Source organism: Apteryx rowi, unplaced genomic scaffold (genome assembly GCF_003343035.1).
Source record: "Apteryx rowi isolate R43461 unplaced genomic scaffold, aptRow1 scaffold_350, whole genome shotgun sequence".
Lineage (NCBI taxonomy): Eukaryota > Metazoa > Chordata > Aves > Apterygiformes > Apterygidae > Apteryx > Apteryx rowi.
Window position 1 is genome coordinate 230,321 of NW_020449975.1, and position 16,485 is coordinate 246,805.

A 16,485-nucleotide genomic window follows, 5' to 3' on the forward strand; every position below is an offset into this window, starting at 1 on the left:
CAACTGAAAGATGTTAAGCAAAATTTGGTCTGCTCAACCTCCCTTATAGCCTGTAAGAGATGGGATATACAAATACTTATAAAAGATGAATAGGCCAAAGCTGTTGATGTTGGCAAACAGGTCTATCACTAGGAATACTAGAATATGATAGTACCCAGGGTACCATATGTAAAATTTGTTTCTTTATAAGCAATAGAAAGCAAAATTATTTTTTTCTAATTCATAACAAATTTTGGTACCAAATTATGGTTTATTTTTTATTATCCCCTTGGTACAAGAAAGGTTTTGGAGGCACCTAATCTAGGCAATGTTATTCAAAAATATAACATTGAGAAGGTAAGTCTTGAAATACTTGTAGATTTTGATGTTATGCAAAGATTTGTCAATGGAAATTGAGTACAGAATGTGCTTCCTGTGTAAAAAGCAGTTTTTGATACACTAAGTAAATGTCAAAAATGCCAGATGTCGAAAGCCAGTTGTCAAAAGCTGGACGGGTGAATGTCTTATTCATGAGTAAATCCTAAGTGAGCTCATACTTAATCAATAGTCATATAAGATTAGTTTATGTACACATGATTATCAGGACTTAAGTTGGTTTAAAATTATGACAATAATTCTATTGACTTCAGCTACCCTAATATTAATAGCATTACTTAATCTTTCTTAGAGACAAAGGTGAGACAGAGTTTGCGTAGTATATAACTGTTTTCTGGAAAAGAAAGGAAAAAGTTATACAAACTTTGTTTGACCTATCATTATGATCTGTGGGTATATAAAATACTGTCTAAACAGGGTTCTTCTCTCCTTTTCTATTTTAATGATCACGGACTGATCCTACATCACTGATATAACTGGAAGTTTACCATGATATTGCCAACATTTCTTTGGGGAATATCTTCTCTCTGTTAAACTTGCGTAGGGATGGTAGATGTATAAATGAATCCTGTGCTTCCTGAAACCAGCAAACATGCATATATATATATATATATATATGTATATATACACATATATGTGTGTGTGTGTGTATGGAATGTGTATATATATATATATACACACACACATTCATATTCCATATATATATATATTCCATATATATATATGGAATGGAAATTTCAAATGTTCAGGTATACATGTTTGATCATTCATAGGCAAACACATACATATGTATCAATGTACATATACACACATATATACATGCAAGAATAGCAGTTCTTTTTAGATCAAACATGTATACCTAAACTTATACTTACATATCAGAGTTTGACCATTCTGAACATCTGTGTATACATTCAGAAATATATGAGTGATTGTATGCTTATGTGTCTTTATATATATATATCCCTATATAAAAACTTTATCAGAGTACCTTAAAGCAAAAAGTAATAATAATCCAGAAAATATACAAGTTTTCAGAGAATTTTGAATCAGAAGATTTGATAAAGAGTGAATATCTTTAACTGCTGTTCAGGGGCCAGAGGAAGGAAAATTGCTGGCTTCAGAGACTGAATGGCACAGCTACAGCTTCGAAGAACACAAACTCCACCTAGTGGTAATTCTGAAGGTGAAATTTTAGAAAACTAGGAATTCTAAGGCACATTCTCAGTTGCAAGACGGAGGGCTGCAAAATCTAGGCATAAAGATTTAAATTGATACAGTTATCTTTGGGAAAGTAAGATAAATTATAGAAGAATATACTAAAAGTGTTTCTACCAGGGAACCTTGTGCTATCACTCAGCTGACGAAAGCCTTTTAATAAAAAACCCTTACATTTTTATCATATGAATTGTGAACTTGTTAAAAAAATGTTTTAACTTAGTACACATGAACATGCAATTTGTTTTCTTGAACTTGTAACTATACTCTTTTTTATTACTGAGGAAGGCATGTAAGAAGACATTAAATGGATTTATTTGCTCCTGCTTCTCCCTGAGGAAAGTGTGTGGACCAGATAAACATACAAATCCCTGAAACTGCTTTGATGTACATCAGTTTAGAATCGGGTATGTAATCTTTGTAGCATTAGCTTTAAGGGCAACTCCCACTCTAAAGCAACATTTTTCACTAAATCAACTCACATTTAGAATAAAGAAATTTTCCCTATGGTAACAACTTCTGTGATTGAGTCTCCTTCCTTTTAAAAAGAATGTAAAACTTTTATTTAAATTAATGAGGATACCATTTACTTTATTTCTCCTTTTCCACTTCTTTCCTATTCACAACAGTATCCAAGCAGAACAGAAACTAAATGTGCATTCCAGAAAATAGGAAGACATGTAAATATAAAGCACACTGGCAGAATAAAAATAGCTCATGTAAAACTCATCTGCAGAACTTGGAGTAGCCCAAAGAAAAATAACAGATCAAAACAAAAAGATCTTAACTCTGGCAAAGGATGACCCCAGCATCCAGGTTTTTAATATGATGCCTACTGCAGCACAGAGGCGGCCCCATGAAAGAATCTGGGCACCTGCCACACTTATAGGGACAGAGTGTTCAGCTGGATCAACTTCTAGGTCAAATATAACTCTAGACACTTGTGACTATGTTATATAATACTTAAGCAATCCTGAAATTAGGAAAAAAAATTGATAAATCAAAGGCAAAACATGACCAAAGGCAAATTAAAATGTGTTCATATGTCAGTGAAATTAAATAACATTTTCCTAGGTTTTCTGTAAAAATCATCTGTCCCTTGTAAAGTATTTTGAAAAGTACACAGATTCTCATAAATTCTTGATTTTATATTTAGTGCTAGAGCTTGTGTATTCATAAAACTTAAGTGTATTTTAGTAAGTGGCAAACAGACTTTAGATCAGATTTATCATGGTTGGGACATAAGCAGATGTCTTTATATTTCTTATTTATCTAGACTGAATTTTTGGAAATCCAGTCTTATTCAAAGGGAACACTGGTAATTAGAATAGTGCATTTGTCACTTCTGCTTCTTGGACTAATTCTAAAAACAAACATTTTGCTCATCTTTACTGCTAATGGGATTCATACTCCTGCTGCTCAGTCTTCATCTGAAGAAAAGCCAGCTTGCCTGAGAAAACCATGGATATTTAGCTCGTAATCTACTTGTAATATCAATGTATTCCATAGTAACTAATCTCAATTTCACAAAGGATTTTAACTTTAGGTAGAAAACAGGCAACGGCAGTAAGTGAGCTGTTGCAATAATCCTGTTTTCCCACAAGCCTTTTTCCTAAGCTAAAAACAGAAACACAGAAAAACCATCATGAAGCGATTTAATTCTTCAGGCTAAAGAATTCTTTTCTTGTTTAAATAGGCATCATCATCTCTTTTAAAAATAAATTTCTTTGTATACATGATCCCAGTCTTTTCCTATACTAAAAGCTTCACTAGAGACTGATTAAGGTATGGGTGTTCAAAGAACAAGGGGTTATAACACAGCTGAAACAACAGTAAGGATGTCCAGTTTTTACGGGGACTTACTCTGTGAGGAGAAAGTCCCATCAGCTTGCACTGATTTCAGCAGGACTGAAGGCATTCAGCATCTCTCAGCAATGAAAGGTTTCTGCAAGTCCCAATTTGGCAAGATACTTAAGTAAATATTTACATCACTGTTAGGTCTGTTTCCAATAGAGCTACTGTCACGTATGAAATTAGACACATCCTTAAGTAACTTCTCGAATCAGGGCCTACATGTTAAATACTTTGGAGTTTTATTGCTATTTTTCTAAAAGTCAAAACAGAAGGAGGCATATGTATTTCTAAGTAACTGCATACCCTGTTTAAATTGTGAATTCAAAACAATATTCTTACCTAGTTTTTTAAAGCAAACAATATGTTACAGCAGATATTTATAGTTTTGCTCTAATATCATACTGAAAGTGGTACCCTGTAGACTGAAATGTATAATAAAGTTATTTACCAAAAAACATGAAATGCCTGTATCCAACTTTTCACATAAAAAAATATATTTTGTTTTACAACACCGAACAGTTAAGGCCACAGCACTCCAGCAAGACTTGGATAAGCATATCAATTGTAATTATTAAAATTACCAATAAATACCAAGAAAACGGTCTTCATGTTTAAAATCACAGCAATCAAGTCAGTTAAAAAAGCAATCATCTACAGCTCTAGTAAGTCATAATTGTTTTCAAGTATAAATCGCAATGTGCTTTAAGACTGTCACCTTCTTACATATTATAACAGTGTTAGAGTAGTATACAAGTAGAAGATTTCATTTTTCTGTCCTGGTTAGTCACAGTCTCCTTGGAATTCTCCAAAGTATGATTCTGATTTTCATCTTTACTGTCTTCACCAGATAAATCTTCCTTTCCTTTTTCTTGTTCACTCTGGAACAGCTTTCCAGATCCATCTTCCTTGCTGTTACATACATTCTTCTGGCCTGTCAGTGGCTTTCGTTTAAACAGGGAAAACTGAAGTAAGAAAAGATAAATAACATGCACCAAAGAATTAGTTGTGGAATTCATTATTTAAAAAAAACAACAATGCAAAGCCTTTGGTATATACCAAAATCAACTTAGGTCACAAATTTTGGTAAAATAAATCATTTTTCCAAAACAACATGACTATTAAAAAAATTAATGAAAAACATTCTTCTGCAATCTTTGTAACTTAAATGTTGCAAAAGAGCACAAATGAACAAGAGAAGTTAAAATGATTGTATTTTGTCTAATTACATAATGTACATTTTCTACTAAGTAATGTAAGTTATGCAAAATTACTTGCATTTCTTTCAAACAAGAATCTAAGGCAAGATCCAAAAGTATAGACTGAGACCTGCAGAGCCCCAAAGCAGTAAATGCTTTGTATACTTCATTTTAAACATGTGTGTAGTTCCATTAAAGTTAATTACAATACATTTTTATGTCCATGAGACTACACGCATGCTCAAAGTTAAAGTGATGCTTTAAGGTCTTTGTTTGATAGGAAATAGCAGCCTGTCTCTGGCATGAAAAGCCTTTGGGTCCCAAACCTGTAAAAAATTCCATATGAGGTACTCCTCAATATACTATTTAAGTCAATGCATGTTGGAAATAAACACCATGTCAACTAGCTCAGCTGCTACTTTTAGAGGGAAATATGGTGGAAAGCTTATCTAGATAATGTCCCATAGGAATCAACTCCTAACTTTTCACCTCAATAAAACTTGATGTGATTAACAACCTCTCTCTTGTGGGCATGCGATACACGAACAGATAATAATTGGCTTTAGCTCGCTTCTACAGACAGAAGTACTATGATTTATTTTAATAGAGCAAATTTTTATCTAGTCTTGCTAACCCATCTGAATAGATAGTAGCCATTCATTGTTCAAAAATACTCTCATTAAGCTAATAAAAGCAATGTATGAAAATCTGGAAACTGACTCTTACGCTTGCCTTCAGGAGAAGCCAAACTAATCCAACCATCAGTTACATAAACTAAATAGTCCTTTTTTTTTAAAATAAATTAAAACTCCTTAACTAATCTTTTTATAGCAAAGGATTTCTGTATATTAAAGGATCACGCATGTCATGGTTATTCTTTAAGAGCAATAGAAAAAACTCTGGGAACAGCAGTTAAGTTATTTAAAACACCAGAAGTGATGTTATTTACTTTAAAATTAATTATAGTAATATCTTATTTATTTTTATTCAGTTGTTATTTCTTTCATTGCAAAATTTTCAACTATGTATATGTGTCTTAGAGAATTGCCTACTACAGACTTCATCAGAGTGCAATGTATTAGCAAAAGTCTTTTTTTAGTAAGGCAAACATATTGCATGTGTAAGTATTTTTACAGTCTAATGAGAGATTATAGTAATAAAATTGCCTCTTAACCTTTTATAGTTTCACAAAAACAGTTAGTTGCTTTTACTGTAAGAAAACAATACTTAAAACAGATACTAATGCTCTGTGTTAATCATGATTCTAATTTTGCCTACTGTTACATTTATGTTCCCTCTTATGAAATAGAATTTAGCTTTATTTTCAACCTTACATTATTTCTCCCTCACATGATCTGATGTTTAATCAGAAGATATCACAAATATATAGATGGCAAGTAAGTGTGTGGGAGATTAGGGTGATAACTATTAACAGGCTGCTCTCTTTCTCCCTTCAGTCTGTATTGTGTGTCACATCCCAGGTACATTGCTGTATTTTTCTTTATTAACGTTTCTATTTTGAGAGGAGATTTTAGATTTTTGTAAGAAGGGATGCACTGAAGTCAGTGGGAATTCTGCCATCCTTGGAAGCATTTTGTCCTGGCTAAATTTGTAACAATTTGTGTGTGTGTGTGTGTGTTCCTATCTATTCTCATACCTCTTTGCAAATGGGCAGCATCATTCTCTCATCTCCTAAATCAAGGCAGTGACCAGAACAGTCATGTGGCCCTGTCTTACTCCCGGAGTCCAGTCAGGTCACAAATGGATGCTGGTGGTATGACAGGTGCACACACAGATATGTGCTGGACATGCATACAGCTCAACTCACGTTTTGTGGATGATGGGTAGATGTAATTTGGGCTGCATGAGAAGAATGTCTGTTGGTCACATGTAAGGCACATATTTACTCCTACCACCTGAAGCCGTGCCACACAGCCCTAATAGATCTCTTTGCCTACACTGGCAGTAGAATTGTACACTTCTGAAATGGAGTTTTTTTCTGTGCCACTGAACAATTCACATCTTTGTTCCTTCCCCCGAAAGACTTTGCCATTGACCTTCTGGTCCACTGTCTGTTACATTAAAGGCATTGTAAAGAACAGTCAAAGAAGAGAAAATCTGATGGAGAGAGCAGCTTGTAGCTGCAGTCTCACCTTCAGACATATTAAGATATGAGAAATCTGGCCTTTTCCCATATGGCAGCTATTTTTAATTGAATGTTGGTATACTCTGAAATTATATTAAACTAAAGAGATTATCTATTACAGTGGATTATTCCTGGGTCAGATCCAAACAACCTTATGACATCATGATTTATGCCACAGTTGGTAACACTACTATGACATTTAGATACCTCTGTAGGCAATATCCCAACATTCTGCTATTCAGTTCCATTAACGTTATAATGGCTCGTGATGCTTTCCATATGGATTTTTCCTCTTCTTCCCTTAAGTGAACCTATCCTTCATCTACATTTTGGAGTCAAAGAGTTGGGAAGTATGTGGCAGATCTAATGTTACATGGCACTCTGTAATTTCAAAGGAAAAGAGTGGAATTCTGAAATACTCAACAACCTACATGTCTGACAGTCTCTGTCAGAAAAATGTTGCTATATATGTTGAATATACAAGTTTCTAATATCAGGATCACAAATTGGTTCATTCTGATCCCTGGATAGTGCACAATAATGAACACCCTTCCACAGTAACTTACAGGAATATCACAAAATAAATTATAATTTTCAAAATAAATTCTAATTTTAAACAGAAGGAACAGGTTGCTCAGTAGTTTCAATGTTTATACAGATCAGGTAAATTTTGATATTTTCTTCAGTTTCAGTAAGTGACTGCCTTCTTGGTCACCAGTAAAATTAGAAGGAAAAACGAGACCACGTACCTTTTTTCTCCTAACTATTCTTCCAACTATTCTGTCATCAGTGTTCTCTGAAGAATTGTTCACAGTGCGAGTGTCAGTGCTTTCTTCCTCTATAATAATATAAACCTTTATATTAACTTCCTTCTGATTCTTGCAAAGAGGAACAGAAAAAATTGTTCTTCTAATTATTTTTGAAGAAAAAGTCAATAAATAAAGTGTAGATCTTAAAAAAAAGCAATCAGAATATTCAGTTCAACTTGATGCCCAGCCAAATCCTGACAAGAGGGTTTTTTTTCAATCTCTATTTATAATGCCCCTATATTATTCTCCAGATGCTCGATTTTCAAGAACAGAACAAACACTTATGGCAATGGCAAGATATAAAATGCTTTGACTAGGACACTCATAGTTTCTTCTTGTTGACAGAAGACAGAATGTCTTGCACACTAATTTTGAAAGTATATCCTAATTTGGAAAAGCTGACTTTTAGGGCAAGAGTTATGGTTCAGCATGAATCTTTATTCCACAGAAACAATTCTGGGAAAGGAAAAGCTTTCCATCTGGGTTGATGTTCATGTGTTTAAATTTTCCTATACTCCCTGCAGGAATGATATAAATTTAGGACTTAGTATTAAAACTTCCAAATCACTGGATGATGGAAAAATATTTAAGGATCCATTCTAGACAAGCTATTTCCATTATAAAATTGGAGATAAATGGCATAGCTTCTTCATTACTAAAGGGAGTGGTCTTTTATTTTATACTATATTCATTTTTTTTCTTTCAGAAGACTAATTATAGCTTATTTTAGAATTTCTAAAATAAAGAAGTATTTTCGACCTGTCTTGCACAGAGGGCACTGATGCATGCCTTAGCTTTTCTAAAGGAATATATAATTCACTCAAACTATCATCAAAACTACAAGCAACATCTAGGATCACATCTTCAGCATCTCTGAACAACATTCAGAAATTACCGTGTTTCATCTAAAATAATCTATTTGTGAAAGCAATGAGGCAATGTCAGCTGAAAGGGATGGAAAAGGCTTCTCTGTTGAAGAAACATGGCACTTAAAGTTGCTTGACAGATAGCCCAATTGCTATTAGTTTGTCACCTCACAACTAGAACTGCTCTTAGTAAGTGAAGCATAATCCTGCTAAGAGAAAGTCTCTCACGCACTTCTCCCAATACATAACTGAAAATAGATTTTTTTTCTTTCAAATCATTAAAAATTAGTAATGTTTTTTAACTCCCTAATTTCATCTCTCAAACACTGCTTTACCAACTAATGGCAATAACTGTATTATTCAGCATTTATATAACAGATACTTTAGAAAAGTTTTATCGTTTGAAATGTTTTATTTGTTTTTACAATGTCTCTAATGGTCCAATTCTAAGGAATTGTGTTCTTACCTTGCTGAATGATAGTCTCTTTCTGAGTAGTCTCTTCTCTCTGTAAAGAAACAAAACAATGACATCCCTACTTTCAAACTCGTTAAAAAAATAAAAATTTAACTATTAATATCCATATATGCGTTCCTCCCTCTTCCAAAGCCATGCCAAACAACTTTGCATTTCCAAGATAGCTACACATATATTAATGTAAGCTGTAAAGCTAAATTCTTCACAGTACAGCAACAATTTAAAAGGAGTACATGCTTTTACCTCTACAGTTTCCAGTGTGGTATTACTGTTTTTCTCTCCCTCAGGTGTTTTACTATGATGTTTCTCTTTTTCATATTTTTCCTCCATTTCCTCTTCTTTGTCTATTTTTTCTGCTGCTGCTTCTTCTTCTTCTTCTTCTTCTTCCTCTTCTTCTCCTCCTTCTTCTTCTTCTCCTTCTCTTTCTTCTTCTTCCTCTTCTTCTTCTTCTCCTTCTTCTTCTAGTTCTTCTTCTTCTTCTACATCATCATCATCTGTCTCTTCATCTCCAGACAAGTTTTTTTCCTTTGATAAGATGGACAAAAAATAATTTTGAAACTCATATGCTGCACAATGATATTACAGTCCTCACCCTGAACAGTTCACCATACCTTTTCCCTTCATAATTTGACTATGAACAAGAAAATTCAAAAGAAAATATTTCAAGGAGTAGATAGAATAAGGACAAAGAGAGGAGTCCTTATGCAAGGTCTCTTGTTTTAATACTATAGATTTAAAACAAATAGAACTCCAGTGAACATTAGGAATGAAGCTGACTTTTATGTTCTGATAATACATGCCTTCTTAACGGATAAAAAATGAAAACAAACATTTTTTGTAAGCAAAATACTTTTATTTAAATATTTCAAATATGCGTAAGTAACAAGCCCAGTAATAACTGACACTGAAAAATAATTATTAAAGTCTATTTCTCAACAAAATTAATAAAACAATACCAGATACAATGCTCTGATTCAATATAGACACTATAATTTGAATTATAGTTGATTTCAGCCTAGGATAAAACTTCCACATAGTAAAATAAAATAGCCAGGAGTTTTATGAAATAAAAAAAATGTACAAATGCTATTTTTGAAAAAATATGTAGCAAAAGAGATCAATTATATACTTATGACTCTATTCAATCAGATTGCCAGTGCTATGCTATTTATGCTATTTCTAACAGTATGAAATACATTTTATATAGAAGCATTCCGTTGCAGAAATGTAAGGGCCTAAACCAAACTTCCAAGATGGACTGCTGATGTCAAATTGGGTAAACCCTGCTGTTCATCATTGCAACAGAGTGCCCAGGTGTACTATTACATTTTTGCATTCTGATGCTTTTATTCTATGATTGATAGAAATATAGACATTCAAGCAATATTTTGTATTAGAGAAACCTGAACAACAAAACATTTCTGTTCAACTGCAGCCTAAGTCATATTGGGAACTGGTGAGAATGACTGGCATGCTCTTTTGAAAGTGTGGTGGAGGAATGGGTCTTATTTGGGAAACCTTCACTGTATACTCAGGTCCAAGTGCTGTCTCTCTCCTATCTTTAGTCAATTCTTTCCTTACTCCCTCTTGCTTTTTTGCTTTTTTGCTCTTTTTTTGGCTCCACTATGACTCTTTTCCTGTGTACTCTTAGCTCATCAGAAGGTAACTTGCTGCTCAAGCAGAGACCTCAAGCTCGTGTTTCTAGAGGTTGGAACACAAGGCTTTTTAGTCAAGAACGTCAACGGCATGTAAAAGCTTAATAGACGAGGTTTTTCCTGGCCTGCAGTTTTCTGGGTGAGTTAACTATGTAGCAAAGTTTATCTGGGACTTAGCTAGAACTCAGACATTGGCAGGTTTCAAGAAACTTTCTACCACTTTAAGCCCAACAGCACATCTATAACTAAGAATCTTAATGACACCACAGTCATTCAGCTTTCACCACTTTCATTGTTCTCTTTTCCCCATTGTTCACAGGCTTTTCTGGTGCCCTTCCCAGCTTCAAGGACCAGATTTTTAAACCCAGGATGAAAAGCTGCACTGTGCATACCAACACGTGCAGCAGAGTTTATGGGAGTTCTCTATAGTTCTCCGAGGTCACAGTGAGTTAGCTCATGTTAACACTAGTAGAGTGTAAAATTTTGATATATTTTGATATGCTAAGTTTAAATGCTTTGCAACTGCATGATTTACTTTTTACAAGTTGGGGAAGAAGAATGCTTTCACAACAATAATTCTGCCTGTGGTGAAACAGCAAGGGTTAATGGCTGTACAGATCTTTTCACCTCAAAGAAGTGTCTGTAACTTAATGTGAACTCCCATGATCCATACACTGATCTTCCTGTTTCCACGTGTAAAAGTAGAAAGCACATGAGCTGCACAATTCTGTATCAGTTTCCCCTTCAACGTCTAATATCTGGGGAGAACATGCTACATTCTGAGAATTCTTGTGAAAATGGGCTAGCTGCAAAGATAAATCCAGGATGGAATTTAAGCTATACAGGCACACATCAACCACACACTGACACTAGAGAGCATACCTGGAAAAATGAAAGTATCCTGGTAGTATGGTTTATTTCCAGCTAGGCTCTAGAAATTTTAGGAATGAAATAAAAGCATAAATCACCACATGCCATAGGTAGAAAGTTCCTTCTGTAGCCTAGCACAGTGGGGACCCAAAAAGGCCCTTTTCAAGAAGGATGTGAACATTTTTTGAAAAATTTTTAGTTTTAGTGAGAAAATGCATTATGAAGCTAAATATGACAAACTCTGCACACTTGATTTTTATCTAATATATTCAGGCATCTATAATGGAAAGCAAAACCAAACAATTCTTTCACCTAGGGACTGAGAAAAGGTTGCTTCTTTCATATCAGTGTAGCTAAGGAACAATGAACAATAAAAACTGAAAATATTTTCATTTAAACTCCTTTGGAAGTGGTATTATTTACCATTGGTATGGCCCACATGTAGGCTTAAATGGTACCACTTCGAGTGCACTGTAATATCTAATACGGAGGTGTTCAGAGATAACACATGCACTGGATTTTATGTGTTTGCAAAAAATGCAAAAACAGCTCCTCTGGATAAGAGATAAGACTCCATTCAGTCTTCCAAGACAGTATCAGATTGACATAGAATTTCTTAGAATGACCATCTCTGAGAAAGACAGAATTTTCTATTTTTGGTTCCTTCTGATTAGATAGTCTTCACAGACATTGAGTACACTTATTAACTAGGGAAGGGATTCAACCTAGCCATTTCACACTGGAAGAAATTTAAGGATTTGTGGGGCAATACACTATGCAACATGCATCTACAAAATGCAGCATAAAGTAAAGACAGCTATATCTAAAAGAACAGTTTAGTCCAGCTTTGAACTACTGAAAATACTTTATCTCACTTATTAAGCACATGCAAATATCTGTAGCTCTGCTGATAGGAAATATTGGTCAAGCAATTAATAACAATACTGATGTTCCATATAGTGTGGGCAATAAAAGTAGTTAGGATTTGAGTTCTGAGTAAGGAACAACTTCTAATCATACAGTGAAAGGGTCATAACATGTTCACATGAAAATTAGTGCCCAAAGTCAAACGAATGTGAAAAAAGGTCTTCCAATCCCCACCTTTTCAATTACTTAGTCCAATCTTAAAAATGACCTAAACTTCTAGCCTAATTTCAAGTTACACTCAGTTTCCAACTTTCTATCTACTGGAAACTGCTTTCCTCCTCATCTAAATATTCAAAATATAATCTGAAAAAGGAAGGCTTATTTGCTTTCAAAACCATTTCTCTTACGCAGATAATAATGTCTCTGAAGATGAACAGTGGTCTTTAATTCTCATTAAGCTGGCAGGTAAATCTACCAAAGGTAATCAAGAAAGCCAGAACATACACAAACTTCCTAGAAGCATAATCTAATGCAAGTAACAAAGATAGGAGGGAAAAACACTTTTTTTTTTTTTTTTTTTAAATTTGGTGAAAATGTCACCAGAAATAAATGCTCAAAATGGCTAGGAAAGGTGTCATAGTATAATAGCCAAAGAGACTTTTCTCCTGCTTCTTGGTAAAGCTAGTATTTATTAGCTGGGCTTAGAACAGTGTTATTCTAAGAATAAAACAATGTTTTAGCAAAGTAAAGAATTTACTGTCAGCACTACAGAATTTGCCTGTCACGCGGACAGGCTTAACACTGTGGTAAGTGGAACCAGGTGGACACATATATACAATACTTGAATAAAAAAGCAGAGCACAATCATCAGTGTGATATCATCCATGTCAACATAGCTATAGCATTTCAGAAATTGTACACAAGATCCTACAATAGCCTTATAGAACTTACAGAACATACGTAAAATTCTTATGCCTACAAAAATCACTGCTCTTTTACAGATGCACAATGGTTGAATTTCTATTATAATACTCTGTAGGTTCTGCTTACAGTGAACTTGCATATCTATTTCCTAATCAGGTTTGGATTCTATCATAAAGATGACTTTTCTTATTAATCTAAACAAAGGTATCTAAACATAGGCATCTATATATGAGATAGAGCATAAGCTGCCATTGCAGTTAATGGAGATCTTGGGTGGGATTCCATGTTTAGTGCTACTCAAGATGCCCATGGAATCTGAGACATCCTTACATGGGCTTTACGGAGATCTGAAATGTTCTGAACCCCAGCTCATGGCCATGCAGGATACTCCACAACACCTGAAGTGACACTAGATGTGTATGTTTAGGCAACTGAGTCATGCACCTAAACAAAACAATCAGTGGAGTTAAGAGAGCTACTAATCTCACTCTAAAGAAGACACCTGCTGTTATTAAATTGATTAGCTTTCCAAACTGACCACATTTCCATTGACTTAGACACAGGTGTCTCCTGCTCTCACCTTATCTTTTCATCTTCTAAAACAACTTGTTTTGAATGATAACTCAGATACCACCATTTTGTTACTGTCTATTTCACTTGGCCATTTAAAGCCATGTTTTGGAGAGTTCTTCCAATGGTAGCGAACATGATGAGATCATATTACAGGTATCCTTTTTATTTGAAAAAATGAAGCATCTGGCCTCTACTAATTAAAACAAACATTTAATCCAGAGCAATCTCTGCATTATTCTTCCTGATCACATTTTAGGAGATTTATTTTCATATTCCATTTCATATGCCATAATCATAGAAAGATAATGTTGTAAGGATAACTTCAATAGTACCACTTCTAAAATGGAGACACAGAAGGGCTGACATGCCCAAAGTCATACACATGAAGTCAACAGTAATAAAGAACAGATAAGCAAATATTTGAAAAGGTTTTCATTTTAGCCTGAGATTCCAGTTTCTTCAAGAACAGAAAAATTGTTGGTACTATGAAACAACCTTTAAAATTTTGTACATATAAATCACTACAATGAAACATCAGTCCTGAGAAGATGACTTTGCAGACTTAACCGACTGTACAGATCTTGTATTACTGTTTCTGTTTAATTTTTACATGCATTTACACTGATTTCCCTGTGAACCTAGGGCTTCATAACAAGACATTCTTAAGGCTAAATTTGCTGTATCTTAGTTTTAGGGGACCAATGACTGTATTTGCCTAAAGTTTTGGCAAAAGTATTGCCTCAGTGGGTATGACAATGTCTTCTGCTAAAATGGCTGCAGCAGGCTTTTTTTCAGGCAGATTAATTACAAAAGATGTTTCTTTACTGAATGCTCTGTAAAAATGTAGTCTTATGCTTACAGAAGAGAGAGAAAAAAAATTACACTCTGTTCCACACCTTTAAGTCTGACCTGGTGTCATGCTCTGGCTGACAGACAATCTCACTGAAGCTTGCTGACATGTCTTATTGCAGACCATGTCCGAATGGCAAGTAGGAGCACATTTCTCTATATAGCCTGAACTGCTTCACTGTGAATCCCTCCTGCATACTTGCTGGGAACTGAGCTCTTGCAGGCTGACTGTCCATAGCTACCATTTCAGAAGGGAAGACTGATGGTGTTGTTCCAAGCCTTCTCAAGAAATCAAAATATTTTTTGTTTGATATCACTGATTTATGTTTTTAGGAAAGAAAATCTCAAAATGACCAAGGAAATATATTTAGTTGCAGATCTTTTTAAAATGTTGTGAAAACACGGTGATGAAAAGAAATCTGTAATTACTATATGTACTACTCAGAAATGGAGAGTTCTGGGAAGATCTGGATTTACAGAAAGGACACTTCTGTTTCAAGTTGCCCCAGAGACTGTTAATAATCCATGGAGAAGATTATCAAAGAAAGCTGAGAATGAAGCAGTAAGCTATGCGCTTCTTCCTTGGCCTTCTTTTGACAAGCAGCCATGAATTAGCAATTGCTTAGCTGAGTTTTTAATCACGCAAGGAACGGATTCCTCCCATTACCTGTCCAGCCTACTACCTTTAGATGCCCCAAAGCATCTCATGGCTCACTTACACTCCTCAACAACAACTGAACAGAATACATATCTAGTAGGACTTTCACTATGAAGTACAAGACAATGTATCAGCTCTAAGGAAGTTGGCCAACGGGCTGCGACACACGATGCCGTCATATGGGAGTGAACAACGCTCCCTTTGCAGACAACTACTACATACCATCCTTCTTTGTAGATGCAGGACTGAAGAGGAATAGCTAGAGGAATTATCCACTAGCTATCATTTTGTTTTCCAAAATACTACTGCATGTCAATGCCCCTCTTGATTTGTCTATGCTGGGAAATGCACTGTGTTAATACTTTACTAATACAGCATTTTAAATAACAATATTAACCATGACTTTACATATAGGTGGGAGAAAAAAAAATCCCTGTTTACCCTTTGTGGGTTGATCGATAAGGATGGATAGGCATGTAACATTCAGTTGATGTTGATCTTGTCATGACATCAAGTTCTCTAATGAGGAGTGACCTGAAATACTGCTTTACAAAACTCTTAATAATGCTAAGATACATATCTTATAATTTCTTCCTTGGGAGTTACAGTTAAACAACTTAACAACTTAAAAGCCCTATACTGTTAGCCACTTGTCATCAGGAATTTGAACTGGGCTTTCATTTTGCAACTATTAATACAGTAAAGTTACTAGTGCAGCTACTCTAACCTTTGGAGAAGTATCTTTCACTTCAATTATTAAAGAAAAGGCTGTTCAGTTTGTTGACTGACAAAATTCAAAGACATAAGTACTCAGATGAGACTTAAAAGCTTATTCTTTCAGTTACAAGCAGTAAAGCAGTCAACATGCTAAACTAGGCTTTCCTTATATATTTTCATGGAGACAAAGAGAAAAGCTCAACTGAATGCATTCAAAAGAATTTTCAGTAAAAAGTAGAGTCAATTGACAAACGTTGTCTAGAAGTTAACATCTGTGAGTAAAATAAACAAAACTTGTTATTCATTTTATTTCACTATAAAATTAATGCAGAGAGAGACCGGAAGCCTGCTGATCATGTGCATACTACAGTATGTTTACAGTATATAATATAGCATATACAGTAGTTTATGTTGCCACATGTTCTCATTACTG

The 16,485-nt window shown here is 34.6% G+C and overlaps 1 protein-coding gene across 2 annotated transcripts in view; it reads right to left on the bottom strand.

The window, feature by feature from the left end:
• Nucleotides 1-2,160: 2,160 nt before the first annotated feature.
• RPGR (retinitis pigmentosa GTPase regulator) overlaps nt 2,161-16,485 on the bottom strand; it is a 68,413-nt gene continuing 54,088 nt past the window's right edge. Inside the window, exons 14-17 of one of the 2 annotated variants that reach the window (XM_026072797.1) lie at nt 9,183-9,464; nt 8,931-8,970; nt 7,539-7,627; nt 2,161-4,409 (exon numbers count right to left, since the gene is read on the bottom strand). In XM_026072797.1, coding sequence (XP_025928582.1) covers nt 4,185-4,409; nt 7,539-7,627; nt 8,931-8,970; nt 9,183-9,464 — 636 coding nt within the window. In that variant the 3' untranslated portion in view covers nt 2,161-4,184. Of the gene's footprint in view, nt 4,410-7,538; nt 7,628-8,930; nt 8,971-9,182; nt 9,465-10,376; nt 11,526-16,485 lie in introns of those variants that run through there. The other variant, XM_026072798.1, reaches the window with a different exon arrangement.